Source organism: Dreissena polymorpha, chromosome 9, assembly GCF_020536995.1.
Source record: "Dreissena polymorpha isolate Duluth1 chromosome 9, UMN_Dpol_1.0, whole genome shotgun sequence".
NCBI lineage: Eukaryota > Metazoa > Mollusca > Bivalvia > Myida > Dreissenidae > Dreissena > Dreissena polymorpha.
The window spans coordinates 12,733,619-12,759,450 of NC_068363.1; the positions used below are offsets into that span (position 1 = coordinate 12,733,619).

Below are 25,832 nucleotides of genomic sequence, written 5' to 3' on the forward strand. Positions count from 1 at the left end.
GGCATTATAGCAAAATAACTTACTTAATTTTGCTTGAGAAAATATTCGTTCGAACATATTGTGAACTCAGCTTCTCTTTAATGGTTTTCACAGGCTGATAATCATACCCATATCTTGCTGAAGAGTGGGTGTATTAGCTCCACACTGGTCTCCACGTCATTCTTAAGCGCTTCTGCAGGTATGGTGTCAGGTCCTGCAGATTTGCCGTTCTTTAATTGCTTGGTGGCGCTGCTGATCTTTTCCTTTGTGGGAGTGCAGCTCATGAAAGGCAAATCGCTTGTAGCTGGCAGAATCTCCGATTGGTTCGCAGGAGCTGGCCTGTTGAGTAGCTCCTGGAAGTGCTCAATCCACCTCTTCGTCTGCCCTTCGTGATCTGTTATTACTCCCCAAGTGTTGTCCCTTACTGGCCTCTCTGGCCATAGTGGTTTGTGTGTGTCCTAACATGTGTCGTGGAACATCGGTGTCTATGGCATAATTCTAGTTTTATATTGCTTGATGATGGAGCCTGACAATTTATTGATTTCTTTCGAAGACACATCTCACATTTACTTCTTCAATAAATGCAAAGTAAAACTGCTGTATGTCTTTATGTGTCTTTATATATATATATTTAGATTGAATTTAGTTTATTAAAACGCGAAACGTGTTATAGTTAATTATTCAGTAGTTTTGACAGTGTCAGAGTAATTGATGATACATGATTATTTATAATATATACAGTATCTGAAACAAGTTGTCGGTTGTACATGTTATAATCAGTTTTCGAAAGACTCATATACCGGGTATTTGATTTTTGCAATACATCTGAACATTTACTTATTGCCTTCTTTTGTTACGTTATTCAATTATAAATGCCGGACACAAAAGGTGTTGATGATTATTAAATACACGTTCATCATGCGTTTTAATACACATGTAATTCGACAACATGTTTTACTTGTACACGAGAATAACAATTTAAACAATTCGCGTTTGTGTTAAATAGATATGAAAAAAAAACCCACACAGAACAATCATCAAAACGCTTATTTAGAACCAAAACAATGTATGCAGTTGGCACGTGCATATATAATGATTTTATGTTAACACAGACCTTTAATCACAATATATGACAAATGTACACTTTGAAAGGCATCTTTATAGCAAGCAATAGTAGAAGCGATTGGTAATGGAAATTATGATCCCAGGTCCTTCACGACTACAAATGATTCATATCGTTCAAAAGTTATAAGTTGCAAAGTATACGATAGATCAATCATTTCATCAAAACCGGTCTGGCAATCGCTCAATCGAAGTCACACTGTTTTAAATCAGACAGCCTAGCCTAAATACTGTTAATACAAATGAAATACATGCAGATTTGTGTAAAACATTCTGCCCAAACAAGGTTAGTCTTGTCAGTAACGGCTATGTTCAAACCCGAAAACTAAGTCTGCCTATAAACAGCCACGGTTAAGTGAGAAACTATTAAATCATATATTAATACATGACTTGATTCGATAGTTTTAAGTTTAACAATCAGCCTTCGAAATACGGATCTAAATTCTAGTGACTTTTCGGCGACCAATGGTTATAGTGTCATGATAATCTGAACATCCCAAGTCATCAATGTCTACACAGATTGTATCCATACTTGCGGACATATCTCTATGATTGCCAACATTCACCACACTAACATCATCTGTACACACGGAACCATTCGATGAGTGAAGCAAGTCTATTTGCCTGAACGAGTTGTCGCTAATTTTAATGTTTCTGTCAGTGTCTTTTCCGAGTCCTACCGATTTACGTGTATTACCATTGCCCCACTTTAACACAGTTGTCTTGATATTATTTAGCATAGAGACCAATGACCTATGGCCGTTTTTCTGGTGTCTCCTTTGCGTGTCTGCCTTGCCCTCGATTTCTTTCCCAAGAGCAAGTTCTGAGTTAATCTCGTGCTCAGTTCGCCTCCGTGCCGTGCTGCCAAGAAGATGGTGATGAAGGCGAGGACTTTGTTGAGATCGATTGCGGTCCAAAACCGATCCCAATCTCGATAGGTCAATTTCAGACAAATTAATTATACCAGGCGAGCATTGGTCGTCTCGTAGTTTACCGTTTGGTGCATTTCCATTTTGTTTTAAGTCGTTGATTTTTGGCAAGAGGATGAGCATATTTGTTTTCCTGTCGTATTCGTAGTCACCTGTTGGAAAAAAAATCGCTTTTTATAATATCGTAAGTTTAAGCTATGTGCAAAGGGTTTTATATGCATGTGCATAGGGTGTCGTCACAGGTTAGCCTATGCAGTCTACACAGGCTAATCAGGGACGAAAAATTTCGCTTTCATCTTGTTTTATCTCAATGAATTCTCCTCTTAGCGAAAATCCAGTTAGAGCGTAAAGTGTTGTCCCTGCTTGGACTGCAAAGGCTATTCGGGGACAACAGTTTACACAGAGCGCGGCTCATATAATACAATTATGAATACACGTAAGCGATCACAAGACTAGGAACCGTATACACGAATCTGTTTAAGTATGCGCATATGTATTCTCCAGATGGTATCATAAAAAGAAGCGAAGGGTCCATTAACCAATCCCGCGTTCCACTATGTCAGCACCTTTAAATTTATTCAGTTCTATATAGTGAATCGATTATTCTTCTTACCAATCCCGTGTTCAACTATATCAGCGCCTATTATCTCTTCCTCCAAAGAAATGCGAAGTCCTATGGTAGCGTCAATAGCCTTAAGGAAAATGTAAGACACCACCACTGTCCATGCCGCTATAGCCACCACCGCCAAGCATTGAATTCCGAGCTGGTGGAAACCTCCGCCCTATAATTTAAACAAAAATTGTAAAATTAATATACTTTTTAAAAACCGAATTCTCTTGTTGTATTGCAAAACTATCAACGTAAGCAGCGTTTTGTTATTTCCGACTGACTTGTTTATAAACATAAAACACACGAAAAAAATACATGGGCCCATAATAATACTGGTTTTCTCGACTGTATAGTATGTGTCTTGTTCTGAGAAAATTGGGCTTAATTCATGTGCGTAAAGTGTCGTCCCAGATTAGCCTGTGCAGTCCGCACAGGCTAATCAGGGACGACACTTTCCGCCTTAACTTGATTTTCGGTAAGGAGGGACTTCCTTGAAACTAAAAATACCATTAAAGCGGAAAGTGTCGTCCCTGATTAGCCTGTGCGGACTGCACAGGCTAATATGGGACGGCACTTTAAGCACATGAATTAAGCCCAGTTTTATCAGAACAAGACACATATGTAGACAATGTCTCAATTAAATAAAAAGCATTCGTAAAATTACACCTAGAATCTCAATTATTTGAGCTCGGTGGCACCATACAATATAATTACGTGGCATAATTCAGAACAATAAAATTAATAATAGACATAACAAATACAAGATACAAGTATTAAGGGTTTGCTTACGTAAAAGAGGCCGGTGGACGCTTTATGTAGTGAAAGTGCGTTCATGAGGTTGTTTTTGCGGACGAACAGTCCCGCCACAATCAGACCCCATGTCCCAGACAGCGCATGCGTGCCCACACATCCTTTACAGTCCAAACGAAAGAACATTATAGCAATCCAGCACATGAGAATCGTAATATATGCTTGAATAGTACATCTTATATTGCTAAACGACTGAAATGTGAACTTTTCGATCCAAATCTTTAACATGATTATTATAATGATTTTTCATAAAGTCTGGGAGGGGAAACGAAGAACTAGATATCCTGTATACAACTAGTATAGGTCGTAGGAAAAGCAGCAGTATTTTGCGTTTGATGCGCTCCGCAAAACGACAACAATAATATGATTCGCTGTAGTACGATCGGTTTTCTGCCTTGTATAGCCAATAGTATATACAGTGCTAGCCATCCGCACAGTCTGCACAGGGAGACCATTTTCCGCCTTCACTGGACTTTTATTTAGAAGAGTCCCATGAAAGCGGAAAATGACGCTGAGTTGCCTGTGCGGACTGCAAAGGCCCAGGGCCCCGTTTCATCAACGATCGCATCGCAATTTTACTGCTAAAATATCGCACATCGCTTATCTGATCGCAATTTGCGTTTCATCAAATATCGATATTTTAGATGAAACGCATTTAAAAAAATATCGCAATCGCAAAAGAGTATAAAATCAGCGATCGACGATCGGCTATGATATCGCATCGCATGTTTTGATGAAACAGGGCCCTGGGACGCTACTTTACGTAAATGTATTAAAGGGGTCTTTTTCACATATTTTGGCATTTTTTGAAGCTTGTCATTTAATTCTTTATATTGATGAATGTAAACATTTGATCTAAAAATGTCCAGTTAAAAAAACAAAAAACAACCAAGAATACAATTTAAAAAAAAAAGTAGTCCTGGAGTAAAAAATCTCCCGCTTAGACCACTCGACCAACCACACTCATGCTATTACAGGATGTATTTTTTACTTATATAAGCAATCCTCGTAGTTTCGCGAAATATTAAAACAACAACAACATAACTTTCCAAATTATTCAATCGTTTAGCGTTGCAACTCTTTATAATTTTCAGGTTTTCAAATCGTCAAAAAATGCATTTCATGTATATTTAAGAGCATGGTAAATGTTCAGTATTACTAATTCCTCACATATATCATTACTTAAACGAAAATTTGCGAATCTAATTTTTGGCAATTTACCAAAACGTGAAAATGCCCATTTAAGCCAAGTTCTCAAAGAAAGAGGCTCATTTCAGTGCGTACCCACTGGGTCGTCGACCTTGAGTTTGTCCAGTAGAGCTACGCCGCCATTGGAAATAACCGAGCCCACAAAACCTATTATGATTCCCTCCCATGGTTGCACGATAGCACACACGGCTGAAAATCGTGAATATTATTTAATTATAATAATGAAAATAATAATAATAATAATAAAACAATTAGTTGTGTTTAATTTAATGAAATAAAAAAACGCATGAAGAAACAACAACATTGACATGATTCAACGTGTGTGCGCCAACAAGCTGTTTCATTCTACGACAGTCTTAAATAAAAAGCGTCCAATGTTTACCCTGTTGAAAGAATGGTGCGCCTATTGGCTATGTCATACTGTTATTTTTAATTATTATGTCTTTTTTTGCAACAGACTCGTGGGGTGAATGGGTATTTTTCAGTGATGGTTTACCAGGTTGTTACCTGATTAATGAAGACACGTGTTTCTTGTATATCTACGATAACGTCAATGCGTCCTATTGTGCAGTATTTTTGCTGTACCCATTTTACATTATGCTTATGTAACAAAATCTCTTTTATTGGAAAGTTATTATTGAAACTGACTTTTACGGGGATCATTGAAGTCTTTAGGGGAAATGGATGCTCTAGATTCACAGATTTAATAATTGCGAATTAATTAAACGGAAGGCACGTACACCTAACAAGTAATAGGGCCAATACATTTTCAGAATGATCTTTTGACAACAATACCTTCCAAAGCAATTGTTTTATAAAATAAAAATGGTAGAACACACGCTTCTCGTAACCTTTTTAAATTTTGCTTGATAGATAATATAAATGAAATTTTATCTCACGTTTATGAAGGTGAGTAATTGCAGACTTGTCATACAATCTAACCGACAACATATAATTTAACACAAGAACAGCATAGCAAGCATTTCTACGTGATGACTTAAGTTTAAGTATTTACCTTGTGTCAGTCTCTTTGCTACGAAGCTTGCTTTCCCGCTAATATATGGTGTTTTGTTATTCAAATTAAAGTTCCCTTACATCTTTTGTCTAAACTTAAATGTTTATGCAACACGCGCGCATATAACATCAACAAGTCGTTTGTATCAAGTATTGGTTGCGTTCTGCACGAGGCCTATTTAACGTTGCAATGGAAACTGTTAATTGCTCTTCTAATTACCTGTCACCGATACCAGCGATCCAAGAAGACCATTAATTAAGAACGTCACGTCGAACTTTCTGTCCTTCACTATGAAACTGAAAAGTTTTGCAACATGACTGAACAATGTTTCAAAGGCATTAATTATTTAAAGGCTCTATTATGGCAAGCGGTTCGACGCATAATCCCAAGAAACTAGGTTTCTCATGAGAAGATTGCTCATGGCTTCAAGAACCCAAATTTTCAAATTAGAACCTAGGTTTTCATGAGAACCTAGGTTCTCATAATGAGAACCTAGGTTCTCATGAAAGACCTAGTTTCTTGGGATTATGAGTCGAACTGCTTTCCATATCCGTGGCTTTTATTTGGGAACCACAGGTTCTCTGAGAACCTAGGTTCTCTGAGAACCTAGGTTTTCAGAGAACCTAGGTTCTTATGGAACCTATGTTCTCAGAAACGCGTAATTCTGAAAACCTAGGTTGTCATGAGAACCTAGGTTCCATGAGAACCTAGGTTCTCTGAGAACCTAGGTTCTCTGAGAACCTAGGTTTTCATTACAACCTAGGTTTTCAGAATTACGCGTCGGACGGCGTAAACTTGCTCGTTTGCAAACGGGACATCTATTATTCAGGGCGCAGGATCAATGGGGTTCACATATGATTACACACGGGCTCGACAGAATGAAAACACGCCGTTAAGAACTTTATTTTTGCAGATATCTCAAGTTATTGAAATATGTTTGCAAAGTCTTTAGCGCATACGTTTTTCTTGCAGTGTTGCCGATATCTTACGCTTGAATAATACATTATTACACATTATCAATAGAGATAAAACTTATATTTATACCATATGATTGCTTACTATATCACAGACATACCTAAAATAGAAAACTGTACCGTACAGTCGTTTGAGGCCCGAACAAGGGAACTGAATATCTGAAACTCATTTAATGCTGTAACAATGAATTATGTAACGATTGATCTGAATTTGTTTGAATTTTTAGTCTCAAAATAATATTAACAATTAAAGATGTATTTCATAAACAGTTTAATTTTTTATTAACGTGTTCAGACTAAGCATTGTCTGATTATCGTTCAAAAATGTTCTTGGGGAGTAACATTCACTGTTTCACGCCCATTTCTTATCATTTTACACATATGCCGCCAGCGTGTACCCAGCAATGGGATACAACTGGAGGTTAATTATGGCAAGCGGTTCGACGCATAATCCCAAGAAACTTGGTTTCTCATGAGAACCTAGGTTCTCATGAGAAACTAGGTTTATGAAATCCCAAGAAAACAGGTTTCTCATGAGAACCTAGGATTTCATTTGGGAACCATAGTCCTCATGAGAACCTAGGTTCTCATGAGAAATGAGAACCTAGGTTCTCATTCTGAGAACCTAGGTTCTCATGAGAAACCTAGTTTCTTGGGATTATGCGCCGAACCGCTTGCCATACTCTATAAAGGTGACGATCCGTAATTATTTACCGATTTTAAAATATTTTTTTCCATATTCTATTCATAAAGATTATCAAAAACAATATATATATATAATTGCATTGAATGTTCTTTCGGCTATTTTAGCATACGTCACCGCTTTGGGTTTACAAATCACGTTAGTTGCAAAGTCTTCCAATTATGAAACGGGTATATCTTCCATAATTCTTGACAACGTTGCACTTAAGCTGTATTATTAGCATTTCTTATGCAAAAGTAACTGAAATCCGGTAAAAATTAGACCAGTTTTTATGCATAATAATTGGATTTGTCACCTGTATAGGGCCTTTAATTAATGCAATGGTGTTCACCGTAGTAATTCAACGTAATAATTCTAGTAAATGTACGTTCTATACCAATACTAATTGAATTGAATAGTAAGCTTCATTAAACTTGAATATTACCTATAAAATGGAGTTTAAAAAAAATCTTTATAAATCTTTATAATAATTATTCGAACGTAACTAATATGATAACTTAGTGCACTTTTAAATTATTCGTTTTTCGCAATTCTATTTATGAATTTCGAGTAGAGAAAATAATAAACTCCCGTGCGAACGAAAGCTCGCAACATTACGCATATCTTTATAAGGATTTTAACTGCTTTAAAAACAAGCTGAAACATCAAAATGATTATATTAGATCACACGTGGAAAAACACTTGTACGAAATATGTTTATTTCTTACATACAAAGGTATTGTAATTTTTAACATTGCTATCCATATGAAAGCTAACAAATCAGAATATAATTTAGTGTAGGAACAAACACAGGAAACAGTAAGAATATGGAACTGTAGAAAAATATGTTCTGAAGAGTTCAAATGTCTTTGAAATTTGACAAAGATATTTTTAGATTTTACTACTACAATACAAACAGACCGTGTAGAAATACACGATACTTTTACAAACCTCAAAGCAAGACCGGATATCCCACCCGCTACCGAGGCTGATAGTGTTGTTGCTGCAGACCTGCAGAATTCACATTCAAACATTATATACATATGTGTCGTGCTCTGTAAAAAAAGGGGTTTAATGCATGCCCGTAAAGAGTCCTCACAGATTAGCCCGTGCAGTCCGCTCAGGATTATCAGGGACGAGAATTTCCGCTTTTAGGATATTTTTCGTTTAAAGAGTTTCTTCTTAGCAAAAATCCAGTTTAGGCGGAAAGTGTCGTCCCCAATTAGCCTGTGCGGACTGCACAGGCTAATCTGGATGACACTTTGCGCACATGCTTTTAACCCCCTTTTCACAGAGCGCGGCTCAAATATTTAATTTGCCACAAAACATACCCATCGTCTTATAGCATACAGCATACACAAAGGAATAAAGGAATAAGGAAAAAACAAATCAAAAAGAACCTTACAACACTTTTTATGGTATTTTCTTAGTTCAATCATTATTAAATAAAGTCTCAACATTGAACTTTTATTAAAGACATGTAGCAAACATGTGATGATAATATTAAAACCTAAAACGAACGATAAACATGCGATTTGATGAAAATTAAAATAAATATATGTTATGCCTAGTAGAAATGTATGGCGTGTCAAACGTTGCAAAATTCAACGTTTCCATATGTATGTGGTATATTTGTATATATATGTTGTATATTTCCATTTTTGTGTGGTATAATTGCATATATATGTTGTATAAATTCATATATATATGGTAAAATCCGGTATATGTATTGCATTACAAATATATGTTGTATAATTTCATATTTATGTTCTATATTTTCATATACATGTTCTAAAAGCTCATATATGTATGCGATATTTTGATATATATGTGGTATAATTCTGATATTTGTGTTGTATACTTTTCAAAATATGTGTGTGTTATAAACATATTTGTGTGCAATAATTCCATATGTTTGTTGTAAAATTTTCATATATATGTTCTATAATTAGCATCATGGGAAATATTTTGAACAGGCGTGCCTGAAAAGCGGAGATGGCTAAATCCCGCGTAAAGGGCTTTAAGTGGAAGGAAAAGGACTCATAAATATTAAAGCTGAAATTTCAATAATATTGTATGAGTTATTTATTAAGATTATTAGTGCATTTCTGTCTGTTGTATCTATTGGAATATATTCAAAATAAAACATATGATGCCCTCCGTTTAAAGAAAGCCCTGTCCTTTGAAAGGGGCACTTCCCGCAATTCAGTCATACCGATTTGAAACGAAGGATTTGATTTGCCGGAATCACAATCATCCTTGTGGAATGTAACCTCGGAGGTGATGTTTTTTTGCAGGAAACTTAACAGATACAATTTTATGAAGATTTAAGTTATTAACAAGTTTAGAACGATTTTAACATATCTTATAGCGGTATATGGTTTAGCAAACTTTACGAAAATCGATCGGAATTTGTGCGATCAGTTTAGTTGGTAGAATTTCGTAAACAAAAAGTGCCTATCATGTGAGCGCATTCGAGCTGGAGAAAACGATATGGTGTTTAAGTTAAAAGAACATGTAAAATTAAAAATAGGGTCGATTAAGCCCCGTTGATTTTGGTCCGAATAAGGCTGAAGCCGAATAGACCCAGGTATTAGGCCTGGGCCGAATAAACCTGCTACTGGGATAATGGACGCCTGTTTAATCTGAAAAATAGAACTCAGCGTGACGGTTCACTCGTGAAGAAGACACATTTACGCACTTAACGCTCGAAGAAGCCATACCCGCTTCTCAGTCATACCCGTTATAAATATTTCCCAAATTATAGGACATATATATGACAATTTTACAACAAACATATGGAATTATAAAACACACATATTTTGAAAATTATACCAAACAAATATCATAGTTATACAACATATATATTAAAATATTGCATACATATATGACCTTTTAGAACATATATATGAAAATATCGAACATAAACATGAAATTATACAACATATATTTGTTATGCAATACATATATCGGATTTAAACATATATAATATATATATATACATATAGAACATACATATTCAAATATACCACATAAGTATGGAAACATTGAATTTTGCAACGTTTGACACGCCATATACATGATTGTCCATGTATTTTTATAAAATATTTATTTTGCAAATAACATTCAATATCTTTTATTGACCATCATTAATTACTCTCTGTCATCAGATATCGCATCAACTATGCGTATTATATAACACCACTATGCCTGAGCAAAAAATAACCATACAGATGCATAAAATATTTAAGCGCGTCTGAATATCTTCTGAAATTGGATATCCGAACATCGGAAGGGAAAAGAAGGAAAATACTTAACTCATGACCGCTTATACAATTCAACGACTCAGTTTGTTTGAAAATATTGCGGTTGTTACGTTATAACGTCTGGTACGAACCTTGCTGCCAGATTCCATTTGTCTCCTGATATTCCAAAGGTACTGCCACTGTTGAACCCCAGCCACCCCCACCTAGAGAGTGCACAATTTATAGTACATATCATTTATTATATCATTATATATCTTGGTTATGATAAATAATATCTTCTTGATAATTAATGTAAGGTAATGCAATCTAATATAATACAAGGTTATGTAATATAATACAATGTAATGTAATACAGCGCAATGTCATGTATTGTACTACACTGTAATGTAATTTGATGTGATACATGTAATACTGTATTACATAATTGTCTTTAGCATTGGCATTTGGCGACTAGCAACAGTTGGAAGACGTTTGCCAGGTGGTGGAGAGAGTTGGGCATATACGCCACATTGCTCTTTATGTGTTACCAAAATTTCAAGATAAATTTCTGGTACCTTTAGAGTTATGCAGTACTAATAGTAGGTCTTTTTTTATTGAACAGTCGCCTGACATTGGACGTAAGGAGATATTCAGGGTAATGCATAATAATGTCATCACTTTCAGTTTGAACAAGCGTAGGATATTTTGCGATCATATTTTATGTAAATTAAGATTTTTAAAGTCTTCTCCCATTACAACGGTATGAGACTAAACCCAGCAAAAAACATTTCATAGCCGACATATGGATACGTGTATTCGGGTATCTATGTTATTTGGCATTTATTTTTAGTGTTAAATTGTTACAAAGATTAACGAAAATGCAACATAACTACGGAGAAACCGACCATAACATAAACATCCCAAGGACTGCATTGGTTGGAGAACTCATGACGGGAGGCCGGTTAACTACGCCCACGTATCGTCCGTGACGCGGCTTAAGAATGAGGGTGGCAACAAGGCCCGTGAATCCGCCAACAATATGCACTGGCCCCGCCCCTGCAATGTCGACCAAGCCCAGCGCGTGAAGCCACCCATTAGAGGCCCACACCCAATGGGCGGGCACGCTGAACAATACTGAGTTTAACATGGAGAACAGCATGTAGGACGGCAGTTTAGTTCGCTCCGCCATTGCACCTGAAAACCACAGGGATTTATTATTAACATATTTGTATTACATACGGACAGATTTTTGTAAATAAGTATTAATTCCTCGACACGGGTTCTTCCCGTGTAATCGAGGACCCTTTAAAGGGGCCTTTTCACAGATTTTGGCATTTTTTAACTTATTCATTAAATGCTTTATATCGATAAATGTAAACATTGGATCGTAAAAGCTCCAGTAAAAAATCAAGAATAAAATTAAAAAAAGGAAAAGAACATTGCCCGGACCAGGTTTCGAACCAGTGACCCTTAGAGTCCTGCCAGAGTCCTGAAGTAAAAACGCTTTAGCCTACTGAGCTATTCCGCCATGTACACATGCATGACGTATTTTATACCTTATATAAGCAATCTTCATAGTTTCACAAAATTTCACGTCAAAAACAGACCAAATTATTCAATCGTTTCGCGTTGCAACGCTTTATAATTTTTAGGTTTTAAAATCGTCAAAAGATGCATATAATGGCTATATTAGACCATGGTAAATGTTCAGTATTACTGTTTCCTCACAAATATCATAACTAAAACGAAAATTTGCGAATCTGAAACAACTTTTTTCAATTTTGTCAATTTACCAAAGCGTGAAAAGATCCCTTTAAAATAGCAGAGACCACTTACTTTTTCCGTCCGAGTTTTTTTTCCAGTATTTCCGAATAGATTTAATATTTAAATATTATATATACATATATGTTTGTAAATGGGATATAGGATTAATTAATTAAGAGTGATAATTTTATTCCTCATTTAATTGAATAACGGCTCAATATAATGTCTTGCATATTACCTGATTTTACTAATACCTGATACAATTGTGGTAGCCGTAGTTGCGAAGGAAGCTTGAAATATAAATTTGGAGTAAGTAACACCGAGCTTGTCTTCCTCAGCAGTGACGCAAAAGTCACCCCAGCCGATGAAAGGGTTGCTAAGCGACCCGTTACCGAAGCTAAATCCATAGCCGACCAACCAGAACGATATACCGCCGAACAAGACATCGACGACATTCTTGATCATGATGTTCAGTTCGTTTTTCACGCTAACCGAGCCACTTTCCAGCAGCCCAAACCCTGAAATATATATATATATATATATATATATATATATATATATATATATATATATATATATATATATATATATATATATATATATATATATATATATAATACTTATTATTTATACCGTTACTATTAACCGGTAGGCGTAAAATGTCGTACCTGATTAGCCTGGGCAGACTGCACATGCTAATTTGGAAAGACACTTAACGCAAACGCTTTAAACATCGTTTTGAAAGAGAGAGGCCCATAAATTATGACGCGCATCCTTGGTAACGAAACCAATCGCTTCACAATTGAACGTTGGCTATGATATCAAATATAACTCTTTAGAATGGGCGGTTAATTTGATAGTATGCCATTTGCTTCGAGCGTAGCTCGAACCAGCATTCACTGTCACGCAGTCTAGTCGGGATTACCCAGTACGTTATCAAGTCACGCAAGTTATGTGGTCATTACTACGCGCTTCAGCAAATAATACGGATGAAGAGGAATTTCTGCAGAGACACTGTTTGGATATGTCTCAAGGCACATGCATTTGCGCGCGACAAGGCTCACTTGTTTATATTAGCGAATTGACGTCAAGGCTTAAACTAACAAACACAAAATGTAATAAATTTAAAAAAATGTATATTTATTAATAAAATTAATCTCGTTCAGTTCCAACATGAGAAAAGCAAGTACATTTGAATGTAAACACACACAAATATACACGCACAAAACAACACAATCCACACAAATATCAAATATAAAATCAATTACAAGCAGTTGACAACAGAGACAAACGGATGATATGTATGAACAACAATTCATAAGTATATGCTCTTACAAGAAATTGCACGAACTTTGTTTTACACCAGATCACTATGGAATTTGCATATTTTATCTGTAAACTTTACTTTAAACATTTTTTATTTTCAAAAGCAAAAAATGTCATTGTACAACAATATACATTTGGCCCTTACATACATGATGGCAAAGGGTTTACAATTTAAGTTCTTCAACATCATCTTGGGTCTTTCTTTTGCGATAGTTTTAACATGTTATGATGGTGACAGGCATACCATTAATCAAAATTATGTCATTAACACAGCGTGCATGGGAGAACATAACATTTTATTATGTTAATTTCAATCGGGATATGATGACAATAGTACGACCAATAGTAACAGACGTTACCAATAATAACAGTCATAATAATAATGATAATAATAATGATGATGATGATGATGATGATGGCGGTAAATGATATCAATAATGATAGTTATAAATCCTCTCCAGCAAAGTGAAAAAGTATTGAATCGCTTCGTTTTTATAATATATTTTAAATGAAGGTAATGTTTTCATTATTTCCCATAAAGGAGCAGCTCACAGTAAAGGGGATAAAACAATCTTAGCTCATTAAAAAGAGCTATCCGCCATTTTGTACACACCGGTCTTACTGACCTGTGTACTAACGCGAAAGGAATTGTGGGTAGCACTTCTTTTACGAGTGAAAAGTGAAAGCGAACGTAGGTCAGGTAATCGTGCTTCTGATAATCGCTAACAGTCTTAATTAAGATTCAAAATCACATTTAAACATAATTAAATACCATTTCTTTAAACAACATTCCATTTTAAACACACAATAAAAAACGATTTTTCTTTCATTATTAACATTTTCATTCCTACGCAGAACTACTTTGGCGGAAACATAATTCACCAAACCAGGGGAATGTGATGCGTCGTAGTGACGTCACCATCGATGTATAGAATGGCTATCCGCTGCAAAGTAATCTTCAACATTTTTGATTCCGCAAGCACACAGAGGAGTGCTTTTAAAGTGACTATTGAATGGGTCCGATATTAGGTTACTGCAATTATATCTTAATTGGGCATGCAGAATTGTTGAATTGCTATTTCCAGTGTAGAAGATCGGGCATTATCTTCGCATAAATTAAAAAATGTTTCAAGGAAGTTTTAAAAATCGAATTGGTGTCCATGTTATTGATATCAATAAGTTACGGATTCCATAGATTAATGGAAGATTGTAAAAACGAGCGTGAATAAAGGACAGTTTTTCTTGATAAAATAATATAGCCATCCGCGTTTCAAGACTTTGAGAGGATTGTTCATGAACAGTTTGTAGTAGCAGGTAAGTAAGGTAATTGGGGCACTAGTCTTAATGCATTTGCTTGATATTAATTAGATTAAGAAAACTTTGCCGTTTGTCTAGACTTGGCCATTTAACTCCAGTATGATCGTTTGTTAGTGAGAAGGACAAAAGGCCAGAGATAAGACGCGCGGCTTAGTTTTGGATTTTTTTCTAGTAATTCCTTGTCGTACAATGTACAACCGTCTCATACAATGCATGCGTATTCTAGTAATGATCGCAAATGTGTTAAATATATTCGACGCAGTTGTGAGAATATTATTTTTGTGTTTGTTCCGTTTCCCATCGCTGCGAAAACGTTATACTGATATGTTTGTGATTATCAACAAATGTAACGGGTATATTACATAACATTTATTCTGGAAAAGGAATATTCTTTTGGGTTGTAAACAGAATTGCTCCAGGTTTTTTTTGGATTTAAATCAACAAGCCATCGTTTTGCCCAAACGTTAATTAGACAGTGGTCATGGTTTTAATTACCATCGAGATCGGTTAATACGGGTGCATTTCATGATACTGAAGTATCGTCAACAAACAGTCGGGTAATACTAACAAGATTTTCTACAATACAGCTTACATAAATCAGTAAAAACAACGGTTCCAATACTGGGTCCTGCGAGACACCGGCATGTACTTCCAATGACTGCGACTTCGCTGAGCCGACACATACTTTTCGGGTACGGTTAGACAATTCACTTTTATTATTCTCTAACATCAAAGTCAAGAGAAGTCAACGACACTTTTTGCAAGATTTCCCCAAGGTGTAGCTAAAGTTGAAATGGAGAAAAAATATTTGTTTAAGCACGTTGTATCTTCTTCAGCAGACGTATATATAGTTACGTTTTAATGCATGTCGACCGATTTTAGGGGTGGTATCACATTACAATGCGAATGCGTGTGTATAAAATGTTTTAACATCTTCTAGTATTGATTCGAATTTCTCGATTTAAAATCAGTAAATGTAGTTTCCATATTGGAGTAAATTTGTTCCTTTGCATGTTTAATCATAATGTTGACTTTGTTACGAGCGTATTTGAATTTAGCCCAGTTGTTTCCAGAAGGTTGTTTTTATAGTAGTAGTTTTAAGTATGTCGCGTTTGCGCGAAAATGCACGTATCATAGAGCCGTGCCAACGAATATCATTTGGACGGACTGTAATTAGTTTAAAAGGAATACCTACTTTCATCAGGTCTACATGTCATAGAGCCGTGCCAAGTAATATCATTTGGACGGACTGTAATTAGTTTAAATAGAATACCATCTTTCATCAGGTCTACTTGTCATAGAGCCGTGCCAAGGAATATCATTTGGACGGACTCTAATTAGTTTAAATGGAATACATACTTTCATCAGATCTACATGTCATAGAGCCGTGCCAAGGAATATCATTTGGACGGACTGTAATTAGTTTAAATGGAATAATACTTTCATCAGGTCTACATGTCATAGAGCCGTGACAAGGAATATCATTTAGACGAACTGTAATTAGTATAAATGGAATACATACTTTCATCAGGTCTACATGTCATAGAGCCGTGCCAAGGAATATCATTTGGACGGACTGTAATTAGTTTAAATGGAATACATACTTTCATCAGGTCTACATGTCATAGAGCCGTGCCAAGGATTATCATTTGGACGGACTGTAATTAGTTTAAATGGAATACATACTTTCATCAGGTCTACATGTCAAAGAGCCATGCCAAGGAATATCATTTGGACGGACTGTAATTAGTTTAAATGGAATACATACTTTCATCAGGTCTACATGTCATAGGGCCGTGCCAACGAATATCATTTGGACGGACTGTAATTAGTTTTAATGGAATACATACTTTCATCAGGTCTACATTTCATAGAGCCGTGCCAAGGAATATCAATCGGACGGACTGTAATTAGTTTAAATGGAATACATACTTTCATCAGGTCTACATGTCATAGAGCCGTGCCAAGGAATATCAATTGGACGGACTGTAATTAGTTTAAATGGAATACATACTTTCATCAGGTCTACATGCCATAGAGCCGTGCCAAGGAATATCATTTATACGGACTGTAATTAGTTTAAATGGAATACATACTTTCATCAGGTCTACATGTCATAGAGCCGTGCCAAGGAATGTCATTTGGACGGACTGTAATTAGTTTAAATGGAATACATACTTCATCAGGTCTACATGTCATAGAGCCGTGCCAAGGAATATCATTTGCACGGACTGTAATTAGTTTAAATGGAATACATACTTTCATCAGGTCTACATGTCATAGAGCCGTGCCAAGGAATATCATTTGGACGGACTGTAATTAGTTTAAATGGAATGCATACTTTCATCAGGTCTACATGTCATAGAGCCGTGCCAAGGAATATCATATGGACGGACTGTAATTAGTTTCAATGGAATACATACTTTCATCAGGTCTACATGTCATAGAGCCGTGCAAAGGAATATCATTTAGACGGACTGTAAATAGTTTAAATGGAATACATACTTTCATCAGGTCTACATGTCAAAGAGCCGTGCCAAGGAATATCATTTGGACGGACTATAATTAGTTTAAATGGAATACATACTTTCATCAGGTCTACATGCCATAGAGCCGTGCCAAGGAATATCATTTGGACGGACTGTAATTAGTTTAAATGGAATACATACTTTCATTAGGTCTACACGCCATAGAGCCGTGCCAAGGAATATCATTTGGACGGACTGTAATTAGTTTAAATGGAATACATACTTCATCAGGTTTACATGTCATAGAGCCGTGCCAAGGAATATCATTTGGACGGACTGTAATTAGTTTTAATGGAATACATACTTTCATCAGGTCTACATGTCATAGAGCCGTGCCAAGGAATATCATTTGGGCGGACTGTAATTAGTTTAAATGGAATACATACTTTCATCAGGTCTACATGTCATAGAGCCGTGCCAAGGAATATCATTTGGACGGACTGTAATTAGTTTAAATGGAATACATACTTTCATCAGGTCTACATGTCATAGAGCCGTGCCAAGGAATATCATTTGGACGGACTGTAATTAGTTTAAATGTAATACATACTTTCATCAGGTCAACATGTCATAGAGCCGTGCCAAGGAATATATCTTTTGGACGGACTGTAATTAGTTTAAATGGAATACATACTTTCATCAGGTCTACATGTCATAGAGCCGTGCCAAGGAATATCATTTGGACGGACTGTAATTAGTTTAAATGGAATACATACTTTCATCAGGTCTACATGTCATAGAGCCGTGCCAAGTAATATCATTTGGACGGACTGTAATTAGTTTAAATGGAATACATACTTTCATCAGGTCTACATGCCATAGAGCCGTGCCAAGTAATATCATTTGGACGGACTGTAATTAGTTTAAATGGAATACATACTTTCATCAGGTCTACATGCCATAGAGCCGTGTCAAGTAATATCATTTGGACGGACTGTAATTAGTATAAATGGAATACATACTTGCATCAGGTCTACATGTCATAGAGCCGTGCCAAGTAATATCATTTGGACGGACTGTAATTAGTTTAAATGGAATACATACTTTCATCAGGTCTACATGTCATAGAGCCGTGCCAAGGAATATCATTTGCATGGACTGTTATTAGTTTAAATGGAATGCATACTTTCATCAGGTCTATCTGTCATAGAGCCGTGCCAAGGAATATCATTTGCACGGACTGTAATTAGTTTAAATGGAATACATACTTTCATCAGGTCTACATGTCATAGAGCCGTGCCAAGGAATATCATTTGCACGGACTGTAATTAGTTTAAATGGAATACATACTTTCATCAGGTCTACATGTCATAGAGCCGTGCCAAGGAATATCATTTGCACGGACTGTAATTAGTTTAAATGGAATACATACTTTCATCAGGTCTACATGTCATAGAGCCGTGCCAAGGAATATCATTTGGACTGACTGTAATTAGTTTAAATGGAATACATACTTTCATCAGGTCTACATGTCATAGAGCCGTGCCAAGGAATATCATTTGGACTGACTGTAATTAGTTTAAATGGAATACATACTTTCATCAGGTCTACATGTCTTTCCGCGAATAAAGCACGAGCATCTTCTACACTCATCTTTGTTATAAAATTCAAGTTTTCGATATTAATAAAATGTTTTAGACGTTGAAAATCAGCTCGTTTACACAACCAGATATGTCTCTGCATCGGCGTAATTATGACATATGGGACTAGCATATGCGCAGCCAAGGCATGGTGATCACTAACATAATTATCAATTGATAAAACCTCACTGTTCAATACAATTAAATTGTCGGAGATAATTATGTAGAATGTAGAAGTGTTGGCAGTGACTCTTATTGCTTCGATTATATCGTTGTTTAAATTAAATATTGCAACTGACTGCTTAAGACGGGTACAGTTTCTGAGTTTATCTACGTTTATATCACCGAGCATAATAACATTTGTTCATATCCAAGGCTTTATCATTATTAGTTTCAAGGTCATTCCAAAACAATACACTCAAGTTGCGGGACGATGAAAGCAGCAAAGTAAAGCGGATAAGTAGCCAGTATTAACTTGAACTTCAATCCATAATGAGTGCAAAAGGGGACATTCTAACTAAATAACACACCGCGACAGTATAAAAGACTAATTTACATAAATTAATAACCCGCTAGAGCGAGGAGTATAATCTTTGCGGTGAAAACATGCATAAAAACCTTCAATCTTTTTTAAATTATCGTGAAAAACATCAGCTATATGAGTTTCCGTGAAGCATTAAATTACACAGATTACTTGCTATATAATCAAGTTTGTTGCGTATTGACCGAACGTTCAAATTCAAGATACTCAGTGCCTTGTAATCTGGTCCTAGATTAAGCTCGATTTCCCGTGATCAAAGTAACAGCAAACGTCAAAGAAAGAGTCAATTAATAACAGATTCATTTCAAAGGAAAACTGTCGAATAATGAAGCTTTAAGGTAAAATAATGTGAGACAAAGTAATACACCTCCGCTTGTTGCACTCCACATGTAAACGAATTTTTACGACAACAATATTTACTTGAATTAAATAAACCCACAGTCATTCGGTATGCATCTATATCGTTACCCAAGTTTAACACACAAACATTAATGGCTGAATGGCCGCGAGGTTTTACTACAATAAATAACGTTTCGTGCAACTTCTTGAAATATGCTTGACAGGATTAGCAATGTAAATGTAACAATAAGGATAGAAAAAGAAAAAAAAAACATATTGGAGATGAGAAAGTTTGATACATGTAATATAGGTTTATTAAAAAATAAATAAGCATTTTGTTAGTTAATTACTAGCATACACAACGATCTAAAGCTGTTTAATACTAGTTGACTATACTACAAATGACATGATATATGGACCGCCATATCACCCATCGACAGTTTCATATAATTTCTCGAAGGCTGGTCATGTATAAAGTATACAGTAAAATGTGCATATGTGCAAATAAGATTTCTAGGTTTACTAGGGCCAAAAGAGATTATTTGTAAACAAAATAAAGTCAACAGTTTACATGATTTGTCGTTTAGCATAACGACGACATAGCGTATAACAACATACATAACACCAATAGCTGCAATAAATATAATGTTCGGCGTTTGAAATTTATTGAATGTGTCGAAAATTACTGTTTTGCCGATAAGGGGTTCTGTTGAAGCACGAAGATATTCGTGCATGGTTGAACGGTGGTCAGTTTTTGTCATTCAGCCTTGGTAACTCGCATGGTGTACATGTAATTGTTATAATAATTTGTGAATATTTCATATTATGGAAATTAAATATGGAATCGAATAGTTGATAGATGTATCGAACTTAACTGACACAGAATGAGACTGTATGATGACTTAGGAAAGATTGTATTATCATATGCGCTACTATGTGATGTATGTTTGACGGTTTGATGGATACTGTTATGATGTTAAGTTTAATAATAAACGGACATCCGGTATGTCCCAGCGGCTAAAATCAAAAACCGAGTATTGTTTGTTTGTTATATAGGCATAGGAGGGATTTCACGGAAATAGTGGTCAAAATATCTCGTGTGCGTTTACAGTAGGAAACATAGCTAAACTAATCCCTAGTTAAAACGGCTATTATCTGTAATATGCACTAGCGTTAATTAATATCGGAATAGTGACATGGGATTAAGAGTGCTTTATGTGAATAACAATATTACGGAAAAAACGTGGACTTTGTTCATAACGCGATGAAACGTAGAAAAAAAAACAAGATATGTGTTTGTCAGAAACACTATGTCCCCTTTTGCGCCGCTTTGAAGCTATATATTTGACCTTTGACCTTGAAGGATGACATTGACCTTGACCTTTCACCACTCAAAATGTGTAGCTCCATGCGATACACATGCATGCCAAACATCAAGTTGCTATCTTCAATATTTCAAACGTTATTGCAAATGTTAAAGTTGGGGCAAACAAACAAACACACAAACAAACCAACAGACAGGGCAATAGTGGCGGGGGACATAAAACATTGTTCAATGCGACAACGGTGTTCGCATGGTAAATAATATAAGTATAATACACGTGTATAATCCCTAGTGATTACAAGCCAGAGGCTTACTCTTATATAAATAAATATAAGTATAATAAATATAAGTATAATAAATATAAGTATAATATATAAGTATAATTCACGTGTATAATCCCTAGTGATTAAAAAGCAAGAGGCTAACTCTAATACTACTTAAAATTACTTCAAACATTTAGATACTTATGTGAATCTTCGTTGCAAAAATGTATTCAGTGTAATCCGAAAATTATTACTCTAAATCAGTACAGTTAATGGCTATAGATACATTTTAGTAAAAATGTTAAACGCGTTCTCATGTTTTAGTTTAAAACCTATTTATTTTAGCTAGATTGCATCGAAAGCCTAAGGCTTAAATTAACGCTCTTGAGTCCGTTTCCTGGGCCTAGAACCAGTACTTGGTGTCTTTGGGAGAAGATCTAAAGAACGTTCCCACGATGGGGATCGAACCCGTAACCTCCCGGTCGTTACACCACGGCGACCTTTTCGGTCGTTACACCACGGCGACCTCTTGCGTGTTCACCTCATAAATACAAGCAAATGCTTATCATATTTGTAATCAAAATAATAAGATATTTTTACGCAATTAATAGTCGTTAATAGTAGTGTAAGTAACATAATGTGTAAAGGTACACACGAGATGTTTAATGGAGATCTATGTTTGGGATCCGAGGGGGGGGGGGGGGTTACAAAAAAAAACTATAAATACAAGAGTATACTAAACATACAAACAAACAAACGCGTTGACATACAATAGGACGGATGATTAAATCGCACGATTTCTATGGACAACACAGGACTGCCTCAGTTTGTCCAACAACAACAACAACAAAATGTCAGTTACTAGAAAAGAAAAAGAACGAAAGAACAAACGAAATCAAGAAATTATAAGACTTGGCTTTAAACATCTGTCACTTTCTAATCACATTTCATGTGATATAACTCGTAATATTGATAGGTTGAATATGTGTTTTAATATTTCAACCCACTAAGTATGGGTACAGAAAAACAACGATAACTTGTATCAGCTGTGTGTAATTCTTAAATAATTAATTTTTGGAACAATTGGTATATCAATATTATCGAATTAATTTGTTTCGAATTTTTTAATTTCAATTGCGTTTGGACCAAGATGACACTCTCCAATGTTTAGTGGGTTTAACTTGTAGCCGCTTGACATTACAAATGTTTATTGACGTCCTTTCCTGTTCAACACAGTAAGACGTCATGAAAGACATGAACATGTAAGTTGGTATGTCATTTTATCATTTAAGCTCAACATAAATTCTGGATTCATGTCTTGAGGATATCTTACCAAAGTATAAAACTATGTCATATGAGGGTATACACTATTTATGTTAAATTTTAGTTGATATATGTGGACAGTTTTGGTATTTGTGACTTGTAACATTTAGTAGTATTAATTACTATTTATTTAACTTTTCAATGAAGATCGGTGACAACTTATTAATTTAAAATGTTTTCGATCTTAAAAACAGCCATAGAAGTAGACCTTAGCTCAAAAACTGGAAGGAATTATTGTTTTTATCATTATATATATGTGTTTTTTTCACTAATCATTTACAAATTAAGTCAACATTCCACGAAACTCTAAGAGTGTATGTACATGTTGTGGTGCGTTTGATATCGATTGATGTAAAGAAAAGTCTTAATAATGAACACTTTTGGTGCTATTTGCTCTTAACTTTAATTTGTTGTTATTTAGTAATACTTGATGATTTGGAGACATCAGTATCACATCAATAAAATATAAAGTGGTAAATGTTCCCATTCTAACGTCTGCACTATTAATTGCTACTAACATTCAATCCTCCTCACCTATAATTCTGAATTAACCTGTGATGCTATTTTTTTTTCGTTCACACCAATTTTTGTTTGAATACATGCGTGACAATAATAAGTCTCGAGACTAACTTCAACCTCACATGTCTTTCACAAGGCGATGACTTAAGTTGTATTAACGAGTTCGCTTCGTGCTTTTGCGGTGTCTACGTTTGGGTGTATTGGTAATTTCCATAGTCAGTAAGGACTTGGTGGTGCTAGTAAGGGTAATGTTGTCCTAGGTGAAGCGTCCGTTTGCTTGCATTTAGAACCGTTTTTCTCACGTTAATAAACTTTACGATGCGTTTTATTATAGTGTAATTAAAACATCCTGGTGATGGCGATATTATGGCGCTGACTAACATGTTTAAAATGTGAGAATGCCGTGTGCATATGTACTTTTCTGGTGCTTGTTCAATAGCGCACTGAATATCAAATATTAACATAACCGCTGAAACCAAGAATCGAGTGCTCTTAATTGTATACACACGAATTACATGCACAATCGTAATATCAACTTTTTCATACACTGACTTTATGTTTTTCAAGTAACAAAACGAAATCTAGTTGACATATAAATCCTACGTATCTTATTAATGGACAAGAGTATGTAAGATCGATTACTAATTTCCGGAAGAATGCGGAAGTGGGTCACGATGTTGTTATAATTCCCAATTGGCCGTCATTTGCATAATTTTTTTTTTATGTGACGGTTAAATCGAGGATTTTTTTTTTTAGAATTGGTATGAAACAGGCTAATTACTAATTCACCCTTTCATCGGTTAAATAATCGCTGGATACATTGGTATTAGTTAAGTCGTTATTAATGAAATATACATTGAATACCGCATGCGTTCTATAAAAAGGGACTTTAGCGTAGTTAAATTTTAACGAATAATGCATAGGGCAAGAAAAATGCACTAAATGCATTTCATTTAACTCGCGATGTTATAAAGTATAGTAAATGTAACGTGCTACATATTTTTTAAATATCATATAACCATAACAGAGATTTCCTGTTTTGAGTAAAAGTTCAAGTATGTTACGGTTTATTACAAAATAAACAAAACTGGGAATGCAACAGTATAATAGGCGCTTTGACAACAGTCAGGTCTAATAACATCTTTGTCAGACCATATTGAGGTAAACTTGCAATCTTTAATAACAAGTTCAGCTGGTTACCGGGTTAATATAATTACGTTTTCTAATTATATATCACTTTATATTAATATATAATAATAGGATTGGTACAAAAATTCATACCAGATTAAACATTGTGAATGCGCATTGTATATTCGAACAATTGAAGCTTTTTATTTTATTATTATTATTATATTTTTTTACGAATCATTGACTGGCTTCTTTTGCAAGAATAGCAAACGCATGTATTGTCTAGCTTTATAAAGAAATTAAAGAAAAAAGAAGAAAAACAAGAAGATAAACAACAGCAGCAGCAACACGAGTTTTGTATAGTTGTGCTAAAAGATCAGTGGCAGACTTATGTATGTCCCCGTTCTTTACAGCAATAAAGACGTCAACTCTTACCTGACTGCATGGTGAACACTATAAAACCTGATGACAGGATCCAAATCGCGTCCGTCTGAGGGTCGTTTGAAATTAAGTCTCCTGCCATTTTGAACTGATCTTGCTTCTATTTTTTCTAGTCGATCTTGCTTATTAATAAATTACATAATCCATGCTCGTCAGATTTTGTTTTGCAAGACCAGCACGTAAGCGTTCTTCTATTAATCGCACGATTTTTCAATTTCATCTTTAAACATATTTCAAAGCACCACTCACTAAAAGAAGGTTTTATATTAAGTTTTGCGAATACGCGGAAGCGTTTAATATTAAACTTAACTAGCTAGATACCTTTTTTGAAATTTATTCGAATAATTTACTTTCGTTTGACCAATAAGACTTATCAAAAATTACAGACTTGTGTAGAGCATGGGAAGAAAAGGTTCGGATATCCTCCTGTGGGAGTATGTGCCTGACACACAATAATTACAAAAATATCATCACCTTTTTTGTTGAAGCTTAAATGATAAGTCACATGCACGAGGTCTCTTATTTTACACCAATGTAATTACTTGAAAATTATCGGTTTATAGTTAATCGTTATTTGATATATGAAGTAAAATTAATGCACGGATCCATTTCAAAGGCTTCTTCCTCATTAAGTATATTACAAGGTAGTTCCATTTCCATCATCAATGACACGCTATGTTTCGTTCTCCCAGTTGACTATATTCGTAATTAATGAATTTTGCCCACTTAACATCAAACCCTTCCGCGGGGATGATATATTTTTCTCAACTTCAAGGGGAGATGATTCTGAACTTATTTTTACGTTGCTCATTTACGATAGGGGTTGAGTACTCATTGATATGAAAACACTGTTAAAGTTTTTAT

The 25,832-nt window shown here is 35.2% G+C and overlaps 1 protein-coding gene across 1 annotated transcript; it reads right to left on the reverse strand.

The window, feature by feature from the left end:
- Positions 1-743: 743 nt before the first annotated feature.
- Positions 744-25,050, reverse strand: LOC127844843 (putative ammonium transporter 3). The gene is made up of 10 exons (XM_052375364.1): positions 24,963-25,050; positions 12,594-12,857; positions 11,481-11,769; positions 10,728-10,799; positions 8,282-8,341; positions 5,894-5,970; positions 4,735-4,848; positions 3,430-3,551; positions 2,644-2,812; positions 744-2,182 (listed from the first exon to the last, which is right to left on the reverse strand). Exons 1-10 carry the CDS (start codon positions 25,048-25,050, stop codon positions 1,539-1,541), a joined length of 1,899 nt encoding a protein of 632 aa, XP_052231324.1. The 3' UTR covers positions 744-1,538.
- Positions 25,051-25,832: the final 782 nt, after the last annotated feature.